The sequence below is a fragment of the Amphiura filiformis genome, chromosome 5, assembly GCF_039555335.1.
Source record: "Amphiura filiformis chromosome 5, Afil_fr2py, whole genome shotgun sequence".
NCBI lineage: Eukaryota > Metazoa > Echinodermata > Ophiuroidea > Amphilepidida > Amphiuridae > Amphiura > Amphiura filiformis.
Window position 1 is genome coordinate 61,854,788 of NC_092632.1, and position 24,666 is coordinate 61,879,453.

At 37.1% G+C, this 24,666-nt stretch overlaps 1 protein-coding gene across 1 annotated transcript in view; it reads left to right on the top strand.

Annotated features, from left to right (window-relative positions):
- LOC140153503 (WD repeat-containing protein 64-like) overlaps nucleotides 1-21,358 on the top strand; it is a 62,106-nt gene extending 40,748 nt beyond the window's left edge. The window contains exons 17-27 of the mRNA XM_072176271.1: nucleotides 187-330; nucleotides 1,052-1,229; nucleotides 2,383-2,482; nucleotides 3,796-4,022; nucleotides 4,602-4,707; nucleotides 6,367-6,428; nucleotides 6,626-6,738; nucleotides 7,782-7,991; nucleotides 15,173-15,350; nucleotides 16,188-16,334; nucleotides 20,492-21,358. Coding sequence (XP_072032372.1) covers nucleotides 187-330; nucleotides 1,052-1,229; nucleotides 2,383-2,482; nucleotides 3,796-4,022; nucleotides 4,602-4,707; nucleotides 6,367-6,428; nucleotides 6,626-6,738; nucleotides 7,782-7,991; nucleotides 15,173-15,350; nucleotides 16,188-16,334; nucleotides 20,492-20,626 — 1,600 coding nt within the window. The 3' untranslated portion in view covers nucleotides 20,627-21,358. The remainder of the gene's footprint in view (nucleotides 1-186; nucleotides 331-1,051; nucleotides 1,230-2,382; nucleotides 2,483-3,795; nucleotides 4,023-4,601; nucleotides 4,708-6,366; nucleotides 6,429-6,625; nucleotides 6,739-7,781; nucleotides 7,992-15,172; nucleotides 15,351-16,187; nucleotides 16,335-20,491) is intronic.
- The last annotated feature ends 3,308 nt before the right edge of the window (nucleotides 21,359-24,666 follow it).

The following is a 24,666-nucleotide window of genomic DNA, read 5'->3' on the forward strand; positions in this document are numbered from 1 at the left end:
TCCACAGCTGAAGGATAATGATGATGATGATGGAAATTATATCTTATGTGTGTGGACGACAGTCTGTAGATATGCAGACATCAAGAATACACTATCACTCAGTCCTTACTAGAGCCTATGTTCCATAGTATATCACCAAGTTTGTTTACCTAAGTGGTTTTACTTTTTTATTTGATGATGTTTTAGTTTTGATCTGTCAGACCAGACTGTGAGAAACAGTGATATCCCAGTAAGCAGTGATGACATACTGAAGGCTCAGAATCCTAGAATGGCTAACATGGTATTATACCTGGTGCATAAGACAAGGAGACCTGATCCAGCATATATCAAGTGAGTACTGATGCCAAAAAAGTTCACCTGAAAACACACACAAAAAAAAACCCAATAAAATTGATATGACTGTATGAGAAATGTTCCTAGATGTGGTTTGTTTGATACCTCACATATCATGTTGTAGATTTTATGATGCTTCAAATGTTATGAAGTTTTAAATATTAACTGTAATATGAGTGAATGAATGCACACGGAGACGCATATAAATGTAATATAAATATCAGAACTTCAGTTTGGTTTTATTCTCTTTGGCGGCCACATACTCCAATCTGCCCCGAGTGTTGCCAGTTCATTGTATACGAGTGTGAGTGTTGCTGTTGCTATGCTGATCATGCTGATACTAGATTTAGAGGATATTACATTAACCATCAAGGCTTTTTGGCAGAGGGAAAGGAAAGAAGGAAGAAAGAAGATGAAGAGAATTTTCTGCGTGCTAGACACATGCATGGCCATAGCGCCATGGAAGATTACCTTGACTGGCCACCGTTTCCGTGCCCATATGTTCTTTTGCATGATGACACAATTGCATCATGTAGGATACTTGCGTTCCCAGTTGCTTGCTGATGTAGCTTTTGGGCTTCTTAGGGTTAAAGATTGTAGTACACTTTGATAAAGTTGCAATTCAATCAGATTATGAAGTGTAAAATTGCTTTATTTTGGAACATGGCAGACTCACTAAACAGTTTATTTATTCATGTTGGGTTTTTCTTTCCTACAGAAAATTGACAGGTCACGTATCTGTTGCAAGTACCAGAAACGGAGAACAAAATTTAGAACTAGACAAAGAAACAAATGCAGACAAAGAAACGGATATGGACAGAGAGACAGTTGCAGACGATATGACGTATGCATCTTCAGCTTTAGATGTGGAGTCCACCATTTATGACCCATTACAGGTACTGTTGTGGGATGTGGTGTTCTCTTGTTATTGATTTTTAACTCTCTCCATACAGGCGTCGACTGCAGACGACAAGTTTCAATTTTTTTCAGAATTGTAAATTTTCATGACCATATTTTGAATCGGCATGAAAAATGCATTAAAATGAGTACAAACAAGCCCAGTATTGGTTTAGTTGTTCTTAAGATAGCTCTTTCAATATTTTGAAAAAATATCTCAAAACTTTGGACTTTTTAATTCTGAGCCTATGGCTAACATGCAGAGCATTATACTCCACTGGAACAGTACAGTAGTAGATTGAATGTATTATTTTAATATTTACATAGGATTACCCTACCAGCATAATAAACACATCAAAAGAAATAAGTCCCCCTCTGAACATGTCGTCATAACATTGTAAGGTTTCGTTTTGTACCAATAAAACTAACTTTGAAATATAAATTATATGACTGTTTACTAAGTGCTGTGTGAAAATGAGAGATTTCCATGACTTCAGGGCTGAATGAGCCTAAATTGAAGGCAAAAACTGCCCTTTTCAAAAGTCACAAAGTAGGCCTATGCTTGTCACAAAAGTTGATTCATGGCTTGTTACTAATGGAAAACCCCATGTGTTTGAGTGCAGTTTAAAATCCTCACCAAGTGAACATTTACTGTAATGTGTATCGATTCTTGATCATTCAGCCATGCAAATCCCCTTGGTGCAGAGCTCAGCACAGTGAGTTGTAAGATGGTCAGTTCTATTCCTTGTCCCAATACGCCTTGCAGTTAACAAGCATAGGCCTACTTTGTGACTTTTGGAAAGGGCAGTTTTTGTCTTCAATTTGGGTTCATTCAGCCATGAAGTCAGGGACATCTTTCATTTTCACAAAACACTTAGTAAACAATCATATAATTATTTAATATTATAACCATTGGCTTGGTGTAATCATATTTGCCACATAGCCCAAAGTGATTGGTCCATTTTGTGTATCATAATGTGTGTCAAAATTAGTTTAAAATGAACCAAAACTGAGAAAATAAATAATTAAATAAGAAAAATAATAACATTTTAGTATACACAACACATGACATGTAGCTTTTTGGCTAAGTGAACCTCATAATGCAATGTATTTAGTGTGACAGTTACAATATTAGTTTTTGTCTTACACCAGGATGCATCTGAACTGGTGGAGAACTCTGTGAATGCAGAGGCAATTGAAACACCTGCTATAAGGGTGGAAGGCACTGATGGGGAGGAAGACCAACAGCAAGGTGACTATTAATTCAACTTATTTCTTTACGGTAGATAAGTGTGCTTAATTGAGTTTGTTATGTAATACCTGTAATATCTTGGAGTTGCCATATCCCTTGGATTGGGCTTATCCATTCTAGTTGAGCACTCTTTATTGAAAGGGGAGTTATACCATATTTCCTCAAATAGTCGCCACCCCCCTCAAATAAACGTCCCCCAACACCTTTTTCAACCAAGATGTTTCAAAAATGCCGATATTTCCATGCTATCTTGTGTAGTAATCTTACCAAGTTGCCCACATGGTCGACAATAGCGTCAATAATTGGCAAAAATCTGGATTGGAAACCCGGAAGTAAACCAGAAGTCAGTGTTTCTAGTACATAGTTCGTCATTTTAGCATGAGTTTTAAGTTTACCTAATGATTTTAATGGGAATTATCATTCAAAAATTGACCTTGATTAAACCCCCCTTGGGAAAATGTAACGCCCCCGGGGATGTTTATTTGACGATTATGCATTATTATTTTGTGACTCTTTTACATTTCTTTGTCAAAGAATATTAATATTTATGAATCGACTGCTGTGAGAAAAAACCATGATTGCAATAAATTTAATAATAAATTACGGTGGTAGGAAAATAACATAGAAAATCAAATGTGTGGACATAGACACTTAGTTAAAGTTTTCCACAGAGGGAATATGAGATTTAAATAGAACATACACTTGAGTAATTTCTATTTGAAATACCTACTCCAGTTGTTGAAGATTTAGGTAAAGCCATAATACAGAGGGAGTATGAGTTTCAAAATAATTAACCCTGAATTCAAAATAATTAATCCTGACCAGTTACATTTGAAAAACATACTCCTTCTGTGGAAGATATTTTCAAAATCTTCCACAGGGGTAGTGTGGATTTCAACTGGAATAGCCCAATGGCCTATAAAACAGGACATACTATTGGGGTAGTACACCACTATGGGGTATGAGACTATGCTATGATCAGCTCGTAATAAGCGAGAATTATTTGGTTTTTGCTACTGTGTGAGTCAATAAAGTCCCAACTTATGCCTGCGTAAATTCACAAAAGCGTGTGTCAGTCACGCAAAGCGAACTTCACGTAGGTGCTGCACCTAGCTGTGTGTATGCCATTCTAAATCAATCCACGATGTTATGAGTCTCGCCTATTATGAGATGATCTTAGTATATCACTTTTATCATGTGAAGAAAGCATCTCAGACCCTAAAGTTTTGAGAAAAACAAAATGGATTCCATCAATCAGGTTAAACAACTTCAATATTTATCTATGATATTTCATTGTTTTCTTGATGTACAAGATTCAGAACAAAATTTGGAGCCTGGTGCTATTAATGATGCCAATGACAATGGTGATGTTACGTTACCAAAAAGCCCAAGAAGTAGAGCAACAACTGGTAAGAGTTGGCTGAATCGACCAGGGAAGTCTGCAGATGTAGACCCAACAGCTAGGATGATTGTATCGGAATACCCACCGGTCCTAGTGTCATGCCATGGTGATGGATTCATCAGATTCTGGGATCTGAAGGTAAGCTTATAGTGACGATTAGTGATTTGTTACACCAGAACATCTTAAAATTCATATAAGTAAAAATATTGGTGGTTTTAGAACAAACATGTTGTATTAAAATGTGCCCAATCATGCAAAACAAGCATCCTAAAATAATAGCCAATCTGACCAACCAGACATTTTAATCAACAATCAGGTGAGCATGTTAATCCTAACCAACCTCAATTACTACAAAATTCTACTCTGCCAAGCGATCACAGGCCCAAGCATGTTGTGATTTATGTACTCATCCCAACAAATATACACATGCACATGAAACTGATGCCCGAACAGCATACACACACATACACCCCTTCATGGCTTTTTATCCCCAGGTATTGTGTTCTGCACCTTACGGATCCCTGGTTCGAAACCGAACATATTAACACAACATTTCTCTGTATTTTCTTTCCTTTCTTCCTTCCTTTCTTCCTTCCTTCCTTCCTTCCTTCCTTCCTTCCTTCCTTCTCTCCTTCCTTCCTTTCCTTTCCTTTAATTATTTTTTTAATGATTGCTTTGCTCAGTAAATAATTATATGAGTTCACTTTTCATTGTCAGGGAGACCTGTTGCGAGAAATAACCGCCATGACTAGAAGACAGGGTTCACCCGTTACAGCAGTGTGTGCTGATGAAGACTGCAATGTACTGGTCACAGGAGATCATAGTAAGTCACTTGATGTCATCAGGGACTAACAATACAAATCAAAATGAAGCTGATGATCAGGAGTTCGGATATGCCACATGCCACATTTAAGTTTTGCGATCTCAAACCTCTTAAAAAATCTTAAATTAGGGAGAGTGTGTGCAGTGGTTAGGATAATTATAGCCTCAGGTGCAGAAGGTCACAGGTTCAATCCTTGGCAAGAGTGACTTGCTTTGGTATTATTGGTTTGACCGAAGTATTAATTTTATCAGTAATATTGATAGATTATACAGACATCCACTATCTCCTTGATACATTTAGATTTGGGTAAATGAGCCATAATCATCGAGTGGTCCATCATTCAGAGGGGGACATAAGGGTATCAGTTCCATGTACAGAGAGCTATACATCTACATGCACCTTGAAAAGAGTAGGGTGTCCCCATAACCTATCACAGAAGGAAACTTAACTTAGGTCGTGTTCTCACTATAAACATGGGGTCTTGTACCTAGGTCCGAGTCCACATACAAGTGGACTCGGTCCACATTGATTTCGCGTTCTCACTAACACCAAAATCCTGATGTAGGATCGACTCCACTTACCCGGATGTTATGATATCAATGCATGAGTCATGCAGCATGACGTCACAAATTCTTTTGCAATGCATGTTTTGAGCCGAACTCACAGCACAAATCAAACTTTACTAGACTATCAATTTTGAAAGATCATTTTTATTTCCAGGCCCCCTGATATATTTCTGCAATCTATGGATATGTTATTTTGTGATATATGTATAATTTGGAAAGATCTGAAATAAAATGCTCTAAAAACTATTATTTTATATTACGTGTAAAATGAGAGAAATACATCGGGTTGTTATTTCTGATTTTGGTCAAGCACGCCGATTTACACGCAACACAACCTCTAAATCACCATCAACTATTTTTGATTGGTAATTTTGACTCAGTCTAGCAAAATGTACACCTCAAAAACGAATATATTACACCTGAATAATATCCTTTTGTACTATCCTGTAAAGTTCAATGTCGTTTTGTTTAATTCTGAAACTGGATAAAATCTGTATCTTGTCATGAATGATGCCGTTGTTTTCACACTGCACGAGATCCAGAGGCATGCTGCTCATCAAACCACGGCAAGCATCTCAAACGAACTTCCGTGTATAGCCACTTTCCCGAGCTTTTTCCACATAAAAATAAATGTTGTAAATTACTACATGAAATAAAGCCTGTAGAAATTTGTTCTATAATACCAGCTATGAATTTTTTAAGTTGAAAATGCATGTTTAAATTTTATAATGGAAAATTATATAATGTAGACTGTATATTGTATAGGCCTATAGTACAACGACGGCCATCAAGGTCGTGCATAGAGCATTTCCGGTATAAGTGGATTGAGTCCACTTGTAAACGCGTTCTCACTATGCTGTTTGATACAACGTCCTAGGTACGAGACTACCTCAATGAGGTGGTCTCGATGCTACATCCTGGATGTAGGATCGACACCACTTATTTCGCGTTCTCACTATGCTTGGAAGTGGACTCGATGTAGGATCGAGTCCACGTCCTGGTATCAAACAGGCATAGTGAGAACGCGCCCTAAGATAAGAAACCAATTAGATTACTTGTATAACTGATATATATTATTTCATCTTTTTTTCAGAGGGTTATATCACTATCTGGAGTGTCAATCAATTTCTTGAAAATCCATATTCTGATGAAAGTGTAAGTTGAATGTTACTTTGCTGTTTCAAATTTTCTTGTTCAGTTATTGGTTTCTATACTTCCGCTGTTATTGCTGCATTTTTCTATCATTTGTAAACAAAGCTAGCATGCAATAAAACTTGATTAAGATACCGATATTATGACAGTTTACGTTGTAATTGTAACATACATTCAACTATAAATTTGTTTTTCAACAGACCTTGATCACACAGTTGATAAGTTGGCGGGCTCATTTGAGTAGGATAGTGACTCTTATCTATGTGAACCACATGAAGGCTATCATCTCAGGCTCAACTGATGGCTCTGTCAGGTAAGATGATAATAGCAATATGTGTCAAACAGACCTTGATCACACAGTTGATAAGTTGGCGAGCTCATTTGAGTAAGATAGTGACTCTTATCTATGTGAACCACATGAAGGCTATCATCTCAGGCTCAACTGATGGCTCGATCTGTTAGGTAAGATGATAATAGCAATATGTGTCAAACAGACCTTGATCACACAGTCGATAAGTTGGTGGGTTCATTTGAGTAGGATAGTGACTCTTATCTATGTGAACCACATGAAGGCTATCATCTTAGGCTCAACTGATGGCTCTGTTAGGTAAGATGATAATAGCAATATGTGTCAAATTTTGGCAATTTTAGTGTCAGGATGATGTGTGTAGATGGATGTGGTCGTCATTCATAAAGCATGGTTCTGGTATTCAGCAGTTTGAGCATGTGAGTCCAGGTTCCACTTGATGGAGAGAAAATTGCACTCTGTGCATCCAGATTATGCATCCTGCTGCTAAGGGGTGTCTTCAAAACCCAACTGCCGGCATCCTGACAGACCAAATTGCCAGTTCTGCTATAGCGCCGGTAGTTAACCGATGGTTAACATGTTTTAGGTGTTGGGGGAAGATCCTGAAATGCCGCATGTTTCAAAGAAGGATTTTTTACTTGGTGACATATTTCATACATTATTCATTGAGAAAAGTTGTATATCGGCATGTGTACTCAATACTGTAGTCCTAGGATATGATAGGAAGCTGTATTTTACCACAGAGGGCGATATCAACAAAGTTGTTCTTCCTTGGGGCTGTGCTGTGTGTCTGTTAGGAGACATCAACGAGATCTTCGACTGCTCAGTGCCAGAAGTGGGTAAGTGCAATAGCTGCCATGTGTAGATTAGTACAATATACTGTGTGTAAATTGCCAAATGTTCACAGGGCAGCAATTGCATTTACACACTTCTGGCACTGAGCAGTCATATTGTCCAAAGTGAGTTGTTAATACATGAGTTAAATATAGTGTAATATGTTGCAGACTTACCTCAATAAATATGCCACAATCTATCTGTCTCCTGTCTAGGGTTTGGTATGGAGACTCACCTCAGATGGGTCACTTCATGGGGTTCTTTGGTCAGCACAGACCATGGAACTTCCCCAGTGCAGAGAGGACAAGCACTCCTGTGTTGCCATATGACATCTCCGAAGGACCTCTCAGGCCGGTGAAGAACACCAATGAGAAAAAGAAGCCTGCACAGAGTTATGAATATCCACTTATCTTTACAAACGATAAGTAAGTATTATGTATTTCTTCTCCTTTTTTTCCCTTCACACCACAGAAATCCAGTGAATTGTTGAATTTTGACCAATTTTGAGAAATGTGCACCAAAAATGGTCAAAAAATGCTCAATTTTCAAAAAAATCATAAAAAAACCTGATTTTCACCCAAATTTCAAATATTTTTGGAGAAGTTGGTCAAAATTTTAAAAAATTGGCCCAACAATTTTTTTGGTTACGTTTAACGAAAAAGAAATGGAAAAAAAAAAAAACGTTTTGGGGATTTTGGGCCAACAATGAGCATTTTGGCCCAAATTTGACCTCACAGATGAATTTATCAAATCTTTGCCATTCTAAATATATACTTTTATATACTTAAGACCAACAATTTAGCAGTTATGAGGCCCGAAAGTTTCCATAATTCCGGAGTTAAGACCAACCGTAAGGCTAAAATGGCCAAATATGAGGTTAATTTGGTCAGTAACCCACATACAGGCATCAACATTGGAGGCTGATTGTATGGACCATCCCCCTTTATCAATATATTGGAGGATGCATCCCCCAAGGATTTACGCCTGGTAAATGTAATTGAATACATGAATTCGAAACCCACCCAAGTCCATGGGAAGTGATTTTGGGGAAAAAACCTGTGTATCATTTTAATTCCTGGCCAATATGGTAAGTTTTACATGCAGATGAGTGGGTTAAACTGTATTAGGTATGGCGATTAGCATTTCAGGGACTTCGTGGGGTTCATTTTAAATGCTGGACTTGGGTGGTTTTTTAATCAAATACAAAGACAACAATGTTGGAATGAGATAACCACTAGTAAGATAATTCGAAATAAAGCACACAGGTATGTATAATGTTGATAAGCATTCTGCCATATAATATAAACCACACACTTTCCCATTTTTTTTTTTTCAAAAGTCACTCTCCAGCAATGAATTTGTTACAAGTGGACTTTTATACATACTGGATTTCAATCAATGTGTTAAAAGACTCAAATCATGGACTTGGTTGATTCTTTCATACATGCTATTTTTCACATGCTCAATAGACACAGATGATGAATTTAAGTTGTTCTTTCATACATATGACAGGCCTATGTACAGCAACAATTTCCCATGCTTAACTCAATTTTGCCAAAGTATGGACTTGGGTGGGTTTTGTATTCATATATTCAATTGTTCCGAGATGTTCAGCCACCATCAAGTTGGAAATGTGTCCCCCAGAATGGACCAAAATGACATGGTATTGACCTTTTCAGTAATTCCCATAATTCCTTGCGTTAGACCCCAGTTGTAGTCACTTGCCGTCACGCCGACTTGCAATGCGCAGTAGTGATGTTCGCTAAATGATTTGTGTATTGATGTGATGTCAAATGATGACATCTGGGGTCTAACCGCAAGTGATTTTGGGATTTACCGAAAGGTCAATTGGCAAGGTCTTATTCTTGCTGACTGTGATGTCACTCACTATCCATCATTATTCATAATCCTCATTTATTATCATCATCGCCATCACCAGCATCCTCCTCCATCCCCCATCATGTCACCACCACCCAGGGGGTGCTCAGCACAAATGACCATACGAGGACGTGCCGCAAGCATGGGCAGCATTTTTGGTCTTTTGACCCCTTTTCTAGGACAATTTTGGTATATAAAGTCTGCACAAAAAGTAACTCAGCTGTTATAAATACGCCTATAGATTCAGAACTAATAATTGTTTTCACAATATTTCAACATAGCGAGAAGGATGATTTATTTACACACATTTTGATACCCCATTCGTCAAATGTCGTTCAATATTAACAACACAGTAGTGCTTTTACAGAAAAATACCCGAATTTAAAAGTTGCAGTTTGCAGCGATCAATGGTTATGATGCCAGCACTGTAAACACGTAAAGCCCGCCATTATCTTCGCGCTTACTTCAAATCAATACAAATAACTGCAACTTTTAAATTGGGGTATTTTTCTTTCAAAACATTGCTGTATTGTCAATATTGAACAAAATTATTATTAGTTCTGAATCTATAGGTGTATATATAACAGCTGAGTTACTTTTTGTGCTGACTTTAGATAGGATGGGTCCTTTTTGGCCCCCACATATATGTGGGGCTTATGTTATTGCCTAGATGGTTGTTTGTTTCTTTGTTTGGTTCTTTGTTTGTTTGGCTGTCCGGCGGAAGCAAATTCAATACAAATAACTGCAACTTTTAAATTGGGGTATTTTTCTTTCAAAACATTGCTGTATTGTCAATATTGAACAAATGGGGATATCAAAATGCGCGTAAATAAATTATCCTTCTTTTTATGCTGAAATATTGTGAAAACAATTATTAGTTCTGAATCTATAGGCGTATATATAACAGCTAAGTTACTTTTTGTGCTGACTTTAGATAGGATGGGTCCTTTTTGGCCCCCACATATATGTGGGGCTTATGTTATTGCCCAGATGGTTGTTTGTTTCTTTGTTTGGTTCTTTGTTTGTTTGGCTGTCCGGGCGTAAGCAAATTCAATACAAATAACTGCAACTTTTAAATTGGGGTATTTTTCTTTCAAAACATTGCTGTATTGTCAATATTGAACAAAATTGGACAAATGGGGGTATCAAAATGCGCGTAAATAAATCATCCTTCTTTTTATGTTGAAATATTGTGAAAACAATTATTAGTTCTGAATCTATAGGCGTATATACACTAAGCCAAAAAAGAAACTTATAATTTTTCACAAGGTCATATCTTAAAATCCTGTCTATCAAAATTAACCAAAATTACACACAGGATTGCCTCAATACTCTACTCTAAACACATGTCACTAACTATGCAGTTGTGCAACTGACACAACAGCAAAATGCACTGACATGCAACACCTTCCTGGACCACATTCACACCGCAACAGATTTCTTTGGCTGGGATCCAATTGTTCGCCTGTGAATGTGATCCCGGAAGCTGTTCCGTGTCAGTGCATTTTACTGTTGTGTCAGTTGGACAACTGCTTAGTTACTGACATGTGTTTAGAGTAGAGTATTGAAGTAATCCTGTGTGTAATTTTTGTTCATGTACAGGCGAATAATTGGAACCCAGCCAAAGAAATATGTTGCGCTGTGAATGTGGTCCAGGAAGGTGTTGCATGTCAGTGCATTTTTGCTGTTGTGTCAGTTGGACAACTGTTTGATTACTGACCAGTGTTTAGAGTAGAGTATTGAAGTAATCATGTGTGCAATTTTTGTTCATTTTTATGGAGAGGATTTTAAGATATGACCTTGTGAAATAGTATAAGTTTCTTTTTTGGCTTAGTGTATAACAGCTGAGTTACTTTTTGTGGTGACTTTAGATAGGATGGGTCCTTTTTTGCCCCCACATATACACATCCAGATTCTCATTCACGGTTTACCACCGCGGCAGATTACCTTCGCAGCTACACCTGGTGTAGCCCTGAAGCTACACCTTAATAGAGCTACTCTGAAGCTACTCCAAGTAGCTACACCTTAGCAAACCCCATAGTGGATACACCATATCAGAGCTACTTCGCTGTTACTCCATCCATTGTCTGTCTAGAAGCCAACTCCGGTGCTACACTAGTGCCAACTTCTGGATACGCCATATCGGAGCTACTTAAAAGGTACTCTTAAGAAGCTACTCTAAAGTACATCTGATAGCTGTCAGCCACGAGCCAACCCTGGAGTAACACCGAAGTCAGCTCCGGTGTACAACCGCAGCCAAACGGGTCATTGACCGGCAGCGGTAAACAACTCGCCTAACGCGTAATCGGCCGCGTACTAGTGCTTGGCGATACCTAGCTATTTTTAGCAAAGCGAACGTTTGTTGTTTTGATTAATTGATTGACCATGTTTGCACGTTTGCATAGGGCGTTATGAATCGTTTTCAGCCACACGGAGCGAGAATCACCGTTGTCGATGTCACAGAGACATTTTGTTTCTATTTAGTGGTTGTTTCCTTTGTAAAAAACTTGTTCTTTTGTTTAACGACAGTACGACTTCTTCTCAATTTGTTTTTAAAATCATTTTTAATCATTATTTAATTTTGTGTTTCTTGCATGCTATGTTTTTAGTTTTGCTAAACTTGAGATGTTTGCGTGACGTTGTTTTTCTGTATTTTAAAGAAGGTGTGCATACTGCGGTTCACGGTTCTACTTTCCCATGTTGTTTGTTTATTACGCAAGTTTATTATTAGGCCCACAGTTAAAATTTATTCATAATTTATACTTCTTGAATTTCTTGTTTTCACACCGTTTTCCTAACATTTTGCACCACATTACTTTACTGTTGCAAGTCGTAGGCCTGGGCCTATAATATGCCTACTTGCAATACAGTTTTGATATTTTACATGTTTTGGTTAGGCCCTATACTATAGTCTTTCATCTTTCATTGATGTTATTCGCAGTTTTCATATTTTTTTTACTTGGTTGTTATTCATCTTTTACTTTGACCTACCTATTTGATTATGTGTTTTTTCGTTTGTTTGAGTAGGCCGTATTTTGTTTGTTTTTTAAACATTTTTTCTTTGCTTATTATACTTGAATGATTGGTCACTTATTAAAAAGTAAATATTTAAATAACTTACTAAACAATTAAATAGTAAATAAGTCAAATATAATGCATCAAATAATAAATATAAAATTAATAATAAATTTAAGAAAAGCGTAAAAAATAACTGAATAATAGTGGGGTACTAAAATAAATATTAGCTATAAAATGACCAATCATTCAAGTATAATATGCAAAGAAAAATGCTTAAAAATGTCATACAAAATGCAGGCCTACTCAAACAAATGAAAAAACAAGTAAGCAAACAGGTAATCAAATTAAAAAGCTAAATAACAACCAAGTTAATGACAATCATTATCATTCTATTATTGATTGTTTTACATAGGCCTAGGCCTACGAGTACTATTCATTTTTTTATTTAGGCCTAAATAATGCACATGTTTACTTATTTACTTTCTTATTTGTGTAGTTTTTACTTGTTAATTTAATTACCTATTTATTTACTTGTTTATTCATTGATAAATTTATTTAGTCAATTATTTACATCATTAATTTTACTTACTTGCTTATTTCTGAACTTGTTTATGTATTTATGTAGGCCTATTTACTTGTTTATTATTTTCTATTATTATATTATTAACATATATTTGAAAAATAATAAAAGAAAGAAAGAAAGAAAGAACAAAAATCCCTAATATATCCTAATAAAAGCATACAATAAAGCTAAATTGAGAAAATAGCATTAAATCTGGCAACAGATCATCACACATTTTTTTACGGAGTACCTCTAGAGGTACTTCGCTATAGTCTGTCTCTACGGGAGGTACACCGTGGAAAACCGGATAGGAGTAGTCCACGGATTTTTGACTCGCGTTACGGTACATCGCTACAGAGTAGCCCTGGGGGTAATCCGGAGTAGCTCCAGAGTACATCCAGTGAGAAATTGGATGTGTATGTGGGGCTTATGTTATTGCCCAGATGGTTGTTTGTTTCTTTGTTTGGTTCTTTGTTTGTTTGGCTGTCCGGCGGAAGCAAATTCAATACAAATAACTGCAACTTTTAAATTGGGGGAGTTTTCTTTCAAAACATTGCTGTATTGTCAATATTGAACAAAATTATTATTAGTTCTGAATCTATAGGTGTATATATAACAGCTGAGTTACTTTTTGTGCTGACTTTAGATAGGATGGGTCCTTTTTGGCCCCACATATATGTGGGGCTTATGTTATTGCCTAGATGGTTGTTTGTTTCTTTGTTTGGTTCTTTGTTTGTTTGGCTGTCCGGGCGGAAGCAAATTCCTTTAATCCACTGTGCAGCTCCAACGCAATGGCCGATCAACTTCATTATTATGTTTTCAGGGTTATTAGGAGTTAAGAAAACCTAATAATGATAATATATTGATGGCTTATTCAAGCATGATACCATAACATATCGGATTCGTCATACAAATATCGAACTCGCCGCGTTGGCTCGTCCGATATTTTTATGACTCATCCGATATGTTATGGTATTATGCTCAGCCATCCAATATTATATCAAACTTGATACGGTGATAGTGTATGGTGGCCTCATGTGCTGCATACTTTTGTGTGACATTATTTGCATATTTATGAATATTAATGAGCTCATTAGTATATTTTGCCTACATTGTCATTAATCCATTCTGCAGCTTAAACGCAATCACAGATTAACTTCAAACTTGGTACGGTGATAGTGTTACAAAATTTAAATTCCGCATTACAAATTGGACGATTCCGTGATTTTCCGTTTTACATTATAAAGCACTGAAAAGTGAATACAAGCATGTTTTTAAAAGTGTAATTTGTCTTATATAATTATATGTACCTTTTTACTGTAATCTCCCCTCAACATCCCCATTAAATTAAATATCATCAATCTGTCTTGTGTGTACTTCCGATAGCTGTATCGGCCAGAATCTTGCATCGTAGGCCTAGAATAAATGTTAGAGTGGATTGTTTTTGGTTTATTACTGCTAAATTATCACTTTTCTTTGTTTTCTTTTGCTAATCAACACAATTTTACACAGTTTTTCACTATTTTGTGGCATTTTCAAATTTCCGTGAGCAAACCCGAATTTGTCCGTTTTTCCGTATCACAGAGAAATCATGGCTTTAGTATATAGTGGCCTCATGTGCTGTATACTTTTGTGTCATGTTATTTGCATATTTATGAATATTAATGAGTTCATTTGCATATTTGGCCTACATTGTCATTAATCCACCCTGCAGCTTAAACACAATCACCGATCAACTTCAAACATGGAACAGTGATAGGATATGGTAGCCTGATGTGCTGAATAGTTTTGTCATTTTATTTGCATATTTTTGAATATTAATGAGCTCATTTGCATATTTTGCCTACATTTCCATTAATCCACTCTCCAGCTTAAACGCAAACTATTCTTTATATTTACCAACCTTTGCTGTGGGGGCCAACTTAATTGCGAACCGCGTAATTCTAGTTTCAAAATGTTCTGATTTTATTTTGGAAAATGTATGGGTCCACTTTCATACCCCTACCCAATCCAAACTTGAGTACCCACCCCCACCCCCACCCCCCGCCATCACCCCCACCGTCTTATCATCACCTCCTTTCACAGCGGAACAATATGACTTTTTCAATAATATAACCAATCCTTGATCAATCTACTTGTTTTTTCAAGATGGAAATCATTTAGGAGATCAGCCTATCATAAGACAAGAACACGCAAGCTGGAGCCTGAGGACAAGAAATTCTTTGGGGCTCTGCAGAAGCCACTCTTCCGCAATGAACACCTACACAGCTGTAAAACTGGAGAGATGAATCTAGGTGCAGTCTTCAGAGCTTTACCTGTCTATAGGGTATGTCTTAACAATTAGGATACTGCAGATCAAATATGTTTGAGTGAAATTAGTCATTGTGTGAAATGCCCAACATACCGTATTTCGTCAAATAGTCACCCCCCCCTCAAATAAACACCCCCACCACTTTTTTCAATTAAGATGTTTCAAAAATGCCGATATTTCCATGCTATCTTGTGTAGTAAGCTTACCAAGTTGCGCACATGGTCAATAATAGCGTCAATAATAATGATTTTAACAGGAATTGTCATGCTAAAAATGACCTCTAATAAACGCCCCCCTTGGGAAAATGTAACACCTCCGGGGGCGTTTATTTGACGAAATACGGTAAGTGCCATAAATTTGATGTAATTTATGTTTTTTTGAAATACTATAGTTTGTAGTCAAAATACCATACAATACCTGCATTTTGAACATCGATCGCCGATTTCAAGATATCAATGTGGCGGCAGGCCATTATTATCGACAATGTTTACAGTATTTGTATATAGAAATCCTGTATTTTTGCAGAGCTCCGCAGCACTGTCAAACGGAACTAGCGATGGGAATTATTGTTCTAAAAAGACCACTTATTAATGCCCCTCTTTTGAAAAATGCAACACCCCGAACGTGTTAATTAACAAGAATATGGTAGTATAAAAGCTATAATGACCCCTTGGTTGTAACAAATGAAAGACAAAATTAATATAAATACATTGAATTACACCAAGGTTAGTTCAATACTACGAGGTAGTCTTCTTTTATTATCGAGTCATTTCATGTTTAGATGCCAACTTATGCATCCTTATGATATGGTCAGACACATAGTGGTCATTTTTTGTTTGTTTCTGTACACAGGTGGACACACCAGAGAGGTTAAAGACTCCAGCAGTAGGAATTATAGGTAGTGATAGCAAGCCATTATGGGCCCAGGATTCCTATCTCGATGCCCCTACACAACCAAAACAGAGTAAAGCATCTCCACCTACTAGAGATATGGGCAAGGTAAGACTACCTGTCATAAGCATGCTTGCACATATTTTGGGGGTGGCTTTGGGGCAACGAAAAGGAAGGGGCGGCAGAAGAAGAACGGGAGGCAAAAAGAGTTACTAAATTTTGCCCCCCCATTCATTAAGGGACATAGCGAAGTCCCCACAATTACGATATGACAGAAAAAAAAAAGAGTGGCATGTAGAGAGGGGTTCGGTGATAGGAGAGTTTGAAAAAAAGTGGGGACAATTCAAAATAGTTCCTGAAAGTAGATGAAAAGTACTAGTCCCTATTTTGTTTTGAGAGAATTTGGTCTCTCAACTTCTCAAAGGAGAACTTTAGTGGAACTACAACAAAGCTTCATATGAAACCTTATATAGTTTTTTATTCATAATTACCAATAAAACTGACATATAATGTCTTATAAGATAGAAATAAGCAATTTTGAAACATTTTTTTGGCTAACGGAAGCCTCTATTTTGCTCATGAATATTCATAGCCTATGACGCTGCTGTGCTGAACGGTGTTGCTATTATAAGAAAATAATAAATTGGATCTTGCTGTTTCAAACTTCATTAATGTTGTAACAGTATTTACAATAAATTGTATAAGAAACTTTTATAAATAAAATTCAAACCTGATTTCTGTAACTATTTTGATAAAAACCATGCTTACAATAGGTTTTTAAACAATTTCAGGGATAAAGCATGGGGAGTTATTGCACTATCGAAAGCACGCATTGTCCCATGTGCAATATAAACATCTCTAATTCAGGTCAGTCGGCCAGCATAACAGGGGTCATTATTCATGATAATTCCTATGAACAAGTTTGTTAATTTGTTTCCTATGATGAACAAGTTTGTTGATTTGTTTCGAACATTTTTGGGTTGTCAGTGTGATATAACAGGTCACTTGAAAGCATTTGTTGTGACTGTCCGCTGGTTCCGCCGGGAACATAAATGGCTATAAACAATCCAGAATTCGACAACTGCTATGACATATGCTGAGTGAATTGAATCAAGAAGTGAATGGCATATCTAGTGAATTTAAACACTTGATTTATTTCCGTCACCATTTCAGCAGTGTAATAATCCATGTAAGTCTGCATAAGTGTAGACAAAATGTATACCACTCGGGATACCACCCCGGATACCACTATCGTTCTCCGCGATATGCATAGGCCCTGCTATACATTTATGCTATGCATAAATCGCCGGCTAACTCACACCTCTGGTATCGGGTCGATGACTTCAGTGAGTATAAATTCATCCGGGAAAATCATGCCTGTGCAGCATGTGCATGGACTGAATTTTCTTCAAATTTGGCTGGCATTGTGTGGATTGAAAGATGTGGTATTGGAAGATCAAGTTGTCCTTCTTACTAATTACTCATTTCAACAACTTTATCAGTTTAAATGAAGTTGAAAAGTTCATATAGGCAAGTTTTTTATATTCACAACTTCGCAGCACTGGCACGCAGTCCGACACTATTAAGTAGAAACACTGGCGTAGTCTTGTTTTAAGTCTTCCGATACCCTGAACAATATATTCAAAATTCCATTAATTTTATCCTAAAAATACTTATTTTGACCTCTTAGATCATATGATACTAATTATTTTGAATTATTTTTGTCATTTTGGAGCAAATAAATTAAAATTAATCTTGTAGAGTGGTTGGATGAAATGCTAGTCTTGATCAAGTCTCCGATAAATGAATCTGTTTTTGCGTAAGGTCAGTCCACTTTTTATCAAATATATTGCTACTTTTTGCACAAAATGGCTGCAAATTACTGAAAAAATGGGATTTCAATCTTGATTTAAAGTCAATTTATCACTTTTTGCATTGAGACTGCTCCTACATTTATTTCTGACTGCCATATGGCAGTTCACCTTTCAGTCTCTGGAGCTCTCAGTGAAACTAGTATAAAACTCAACATGAGCTCAAGGCACTTTTAGCACAGTGACGTCATAATTTCATCCCATAATATTTGCCCCTATCCCATCAGCACCTTCGGCAGTAGTGGCAAATTTGAAATATTACTGGGCGAGGGAATGTTGTTTTTATTCATATTTTGCCCTAATATCGTGAAAAAACTTTTTTGAATAATCAGGCTATGCTTGATAAATATTTTAGAATCATTTGATATAAATTTGTTTCTTCACTGCAGTCCTCCTTTAATAAGCATATCGGGGTGAGAGGGGGGTATGTCAAATAGCAATAGGGGGCGCTCTATCAACTAGTGGCATAAAAAAAATGCTAGGACGTATGGTTATAGCGTATTCTGGGGACCTAATATTTGGCCATATCCCCAGACCCCACTATTACATTTTGGCGGGGAAGAAAGAGGTAATGGAGGCAGACAGATATGGAGATAGATGTTAAAAACCCTGAGCACTACCTGCCGATCTAACATTGCCTCTGATTGGTCAATTACATGATATCTTTACTTTAAACACCAATCCAAATAGAGCTTTGCAAATAATTCACCCCAATTTTTTTGCATGGTGAAATTATTCTAACAATGTTGCTGATTGGTCTAATTGATAATGAAAACTTCTTTTTGGCCAATCGGCAGGTAGTTCTCATGGGGTTAAAATGGTTACTGGTTACTTATGAAACCTCATTCAAAAACTCAAATTCAAAATTGTCATTGAATTCCTTGGGTGTTTGGTACAAACAGCTGGGAGGTGCGGCTGAAATTGAAACAGAGCTCACTTTTTTTGTTTGAAAATTGGTATATAAATGGGTCTTTCTCAAAATATTCTTAAATGTGGCCCAAAATCTGTGCCTCTGGTATAGAAATACTTAAGTAGGCCAAATGGGCTATTCCATTTAAAATCCACACTACCTGTGGAAGATTTAGCTAAAGTCTTCCACAGCGGGAATATGAGTTTCAAATAGAATAGACAGTTGGGTAACTTCCATTTGAAATACTCACTCCAGTTGTGGAAGATATAGGTAATACAGGGGAAGTATGGGTTTCATAATGATTAACCCTGACCAATTACATTTGAAAAATATACTCCCCCTGTGGAAGATATTTCCAAAAAGATGGGGTCCTCTCGCTATTCCGAAGGTCCACCATTCTGAAGGTTTGCTTTTCCGAACATGTAATTTTACCATCCGCTATTCCGAATGTAATTTAAGGTTCGCTATTCCGAAAAAACTGTTCTCTATTCCGAAAATTCCCAAAACACAAACAGGTTCTCTATTCGAAAACAGAAAGGTTCTCTATTCCGAATATGAAAAAAGTTCTCTATTACGAATATTCAAATATGGGTTCTCTATTCGAAACGAATAAAGGTTCTTTATTCGAAACAAGTCACCGTGTTCTCTACTCCGAATATGAAAAAAGGTTCTCTATTCCGAATATGTTATATGCAGTGGAATTTGTAACATCGTGGCTAACCGAAAAACTTTACTTGGTTTCTTTTAGGGCCTTATCCTCCGTCATCAAACACATCATTCTGTCAAGGCAAGCGCTAAAACTACAAAGGCCCCAGGGCCCATATGTGGTCACTAATGGGCCCAGCGTTCGAAATAGGGCCGGTCAGCCGGCCATTGGCCTGTAACTTTTTGGCCTGGCCGGTTACTTTTCTGACTGGCATCTAGTTGCCGACCCGGCTGGCCGGTAACTTTTTAAGGTCAAGCCCGGCTGGCCTGTAACTTTTTGAGGCATATTTCGAACACTGAATGGGCCCTACCCTGTAGATTTATCCTTTGCCCATCTTGGCCCCAGAGGTCAAAGGTCACAAGCCCCAGATTTCGGAATGGAGAACCCTTTTTCATTTTCGGAGTAGAGAACACGGTGGCTTATATCGGAATAAAGAACCTTCTTTCGTTTTCGGAATAGAGAACCCATTTTTTCATATTCGGAATAGAGAACCCCTTTTTAATTTGTCGGAATAGTGAACCTTCGGAATAGCGAACCTTCGGAATAGCGAACCTTCGGTATGGATTTCAACTGGAATAGCCCAATTGGTATGGATGCCACTTCCAGACTTTGGAGGCATGTCCCTATACAAACTAAATCCATTCTGAGTTTGTAGATCTTCATGCATTTATAACTTAATTTACCATACTTGAACACACTCAGCATGCAGTTGCTATTTGCTTGTATTTTATTTGAAATCAAAATTTGTAACATTACCTGTATTTTATTTATCTTTCAGAAGCCACACGGAATCTTGGTAAACAACAAGAAGTTTTCTCGGACCGCACTCCACATGCCAGGACCGCTGGAATCAACATCTATGCCATCGTTTAAACAATCTAAGAGTAGACACAAACTGAATGAAACTATTTGAAAAAACGCAGCAATCATGGTGGCTCCAATGGGCTATTCTATTTGGAATCCTTACACCCCCTATAGAAGACTTGATCTTAATCTTCCACACAGGGAGTGTGAATGTTGAATAGGTGACTGTTTGAAACTTACACCCCCTGTGTGAGTGAGTGATTAAGGTCATGACTTCCATATACAGGGTGTATGTCCCAGTGAGGTGGGCTGCTCCATTATAATTGCAACAATTGCACAACTGGGTAAAAAACATTATTCGCACTTCGAAGTGGTTTCCTGCAACAACAGTTGATTACGCAGTGCAAACTTGGCATTAAAATTTAGACAAATCGTTTTGAAATTTTAGCAATTTTAGTGTTTTACCAGAACTTGTGAATGCAATCTCTACCAATGCAATGTGAAGAGAAAAACTTTTTTTTGTGTGTGATTTTTATGATTATCTGCGCATGAACGCAAGGTCAAAAGTGGTTTGTAGCTGGATGTAAACACACAAAAATCAGTTTTATTAATCTTTAATTTTCAGAAAATGTGAGATCATTTTTATACAGGGTGCTATTCTGATTAAGATGGTGAAAAATTTATATGTCAAAATGCAAGGTAACTCGACCTATGGCCCCTATTCTGTACATAAGTCTTTTTTCTCCATGCCTGTATCAAGATGGCGGTTGAGTCCTGGTTCTCTGGTTTTAATTCTGTGGAAATTTGATACTGTGACCAATGAAATATGCACATATATCTTTACCAAACTTGGGTGGAACAAAGTATACCCAAGTGGATAGATGGCTGATGGCTGTCTTTTTGCACATAATGTGTGACAAACATTCTTTTGAGAGTGTTCACTACTATTGCACCTACTTAACTCAACCAGTCTCTTGGTTATGAATTGCACAATGATTTCAATCTTGGTAAAAATGTAATTCAAATGTAAGGTTTTATGATCTTTATTTTATTTTTTCATACTAGAGCAAGCATATTGTAGAAATGTAAATAGTCAATGCAATAATTGTACCGTGTCTACCAGGTATATTGTATTACATTCCGTCCATTGAGCATGAAATTTTTGCCTTCAAATACATTCCGTCCAGTTTTTTGTGTACCAAGACACAGAATTAAAACCAGAGAACCAGGACTCCCTATTCTGCCATGTGCGTACAATAGCGCGATCAGTTGTGGGGAAAATATTGCGGGTATTCGGGACCTTGCCGGCTGTACGTGGAAACAAACTAAAAACAATTCTGTGTGATAATCACACTATAACGTATTAGCGTCACTCCTTAGACACAGTCAATTGCGTTACGCTGTGAAGTGTGTATAGTATCACGAAAACAAAAAACCAATTATTTCAGGTGCATTTCGAGCATGCTCCATGCGTAAATCAAGATAGCGGTCGAGCCCTAGTTCTCTGGTTTTAATTCTGTGCTGCAACATGACATAAATTTGTATAAATAATATGACTGTTTTGCTACAAGTGTAGTGATTATGTTCCGTCCAAAATGTGCATTTGTTTTTAAATGCAACTCACAAAATGGTGTTGGTTTTTTTACTCGCAAGCTGTTCACAAACAAGCTAATATAGTTTCATTGTAGTGATAAATTTAATGTAAAAAGTAGAGAAAAAATTATTAATTACATATATTTGCAGCCTTATTTGATAAGACATAAGCGTAATTGGCAATAACAACCAAAGATCTACATTGGCAATTATACCAAAGACCCAAAGCTTCATTGCATTAGAAATGGTGGTATATCAGACCCAGGGGCCATTCAAAGCTTCATTGCTTTAGAAACAGTGGTATATACCGGGGGCATTCAAACCTAATGTGTTCACCCCAAGCAGAAATTTGCAGGAATGGGTAGGTGGTAAGGATTGATTTGAAATTACTTGGTACTCTAGGTTGGTAAACATGAGTAAGATTTAATCTTTCCAAGAGAAGTCCTTTTCAGGAGTGCCATAGGAGAGCGATAGCCCTGAAGATGGCACTCACTAGAATTCCAAAAGCTCAGCCCTCTGAAAAGGACTTTTGTAGGGAAAGATTAAATCTTACAGACCGTGATTAGGACCCCAGTTTCAGACTCCTTTGCTAAAAAGGGTATACTGGTGGCACAATTGACCTGCAAGTCACTGTTAAGGGTAGGCATTTTATATTATTATAATTCTTTGCAATTCACCCTGAATTTCACACACAGACCAACAAAATCTTTTATCCAAAACAGTTCTCAATGAAAAGGTTGCATTTTGATTGAACATTTTCGTGCAAGATATTAGATTGGCCACCCTCTCTTGAGACGGGTATGCTCTCCCATGAGAAAGATCTAGCCTGGCTCCCATTGCCCTTTCCAAGAAGATTTCAAGGAAGATAAGTGATTAGGGTTTATATTTTGAGATGAAGGAGGTCAGTGTTTGAGGTTGGAAATGTGAGGTGGAAATGTGAGGGCCTGCTTGGATGGTAATGGTAATGTGTCCTCCCCCCCTCCCATAATAGACTGGGAGACAGGAGCTCTGTTTAGAATCACACTCTTGATGTTCATTTTGTGTGGTCACATAATGTATGTTACACCTGTTTATACAGATGCACATGCAATACCCATTGGAGTAACAAGGGCTTGTGGCATCAAGGGGCAAGATGAACACAAACCCATTAAAACACAAGACAAAACAAGGAGCGGTTCAAAAGGCTGGGAATATCGTGATCACATGTAAAGCTTGGCATCACAGCAAGCTAAATCTTGTCAGCGATCCACTTACCTCCACACGGAATAAAGCAAAATTATCCTATCGTGCATGGTGACTGGATCGCTGACCAAGATTCAGCTTTCTGCCTTGGCATCCCTACCCCCCCCCCCACCATGTCAATTTTAGGATATGCTTTTTGAAATAAATCGAAAATATATTTTACAAAATGACAAAATGTATATATATTTGTTGTGCACATCTGAACCGATTTATAGCATCACACATCATTGAGTTCAGTCACAATTGCCCATAGATGTCAATTAAACAATACAGTAGGCCAGGCATGTGTTTGTTACAGAAAGTTGACTCCTGTAGACTTGGGTGCAATTTTTAACATGACCTCTTAAAAAAAACCAAAAAAACCCAACAATTGCGACTGAACGCAATGGTATGTGACACTATAAATTGGTCCAGATGTGTAAAACAAATAAGGCAACACTTTTCGTAAAATATTTCCCCATTTATTTAAAAAAGTGTTCGAGGGAACCATACAATTTTGATGTGTTCATGCTTAAAAGGGCATTTCGTGATCTACAGCATCATCCCCCTACTATTCTTTTAAAAAGTTGAGATTTTTATACCATGTTTATGTGCAGAAATTTTTGCAGATTAATTTGTTAAGCAAAAATATCATGAAATTTGAATACCAGAATGCAATTACAATTGCCTATGGAGCAGCTAATAGACAAAATCATGCATAACTGGCAAATGCAAATTCAAATTCAGAATCAACTGAAATTTTGGGAATAAGCTTTTTTGTAGATATCTGACTGAAAAATGTCATAAAAAGAGGATGCAAGGATCACCAAAACTGCTTTAATTACATTTATAACAAAATAAATATGAGGCTTCTATGACAGACGAGGCGTAACATTTTAATAAAAGTATCTAAACTGAGCTCAAAAAGAAACTTATAATTTTTCACAAGGTCATATCTTAAAATCCGGTCCATCAAAATGAACCAAAATTATGAACGTGTTTACTTCAATACTAAACACATGTCAGTAACCAAGCAGTTACCCAACTGACACAACCGCAAACTGCACTGACATGGAACAGCTTCCTGGACCACATTCACAGCCCAATAATTGGCACCTAGTGCAAGAAATCTGTGAGCATGGTGAGAATGAGTACAAGATCTTGCACAGATGATAATTCCCAAAGAGTTAGTGGAATAGTGTTCTCACAGATTTCTTGTGCTGGGTGCCAAAAATTGGGCTGTGAAAGTGGTCCAGGAAGCTGTTCTGTGTCAGTGCATTTTTCTGTTATGTCAGTTGAAGAAATCCTGTGTGTAATTTTGGTTCATTTTGATGG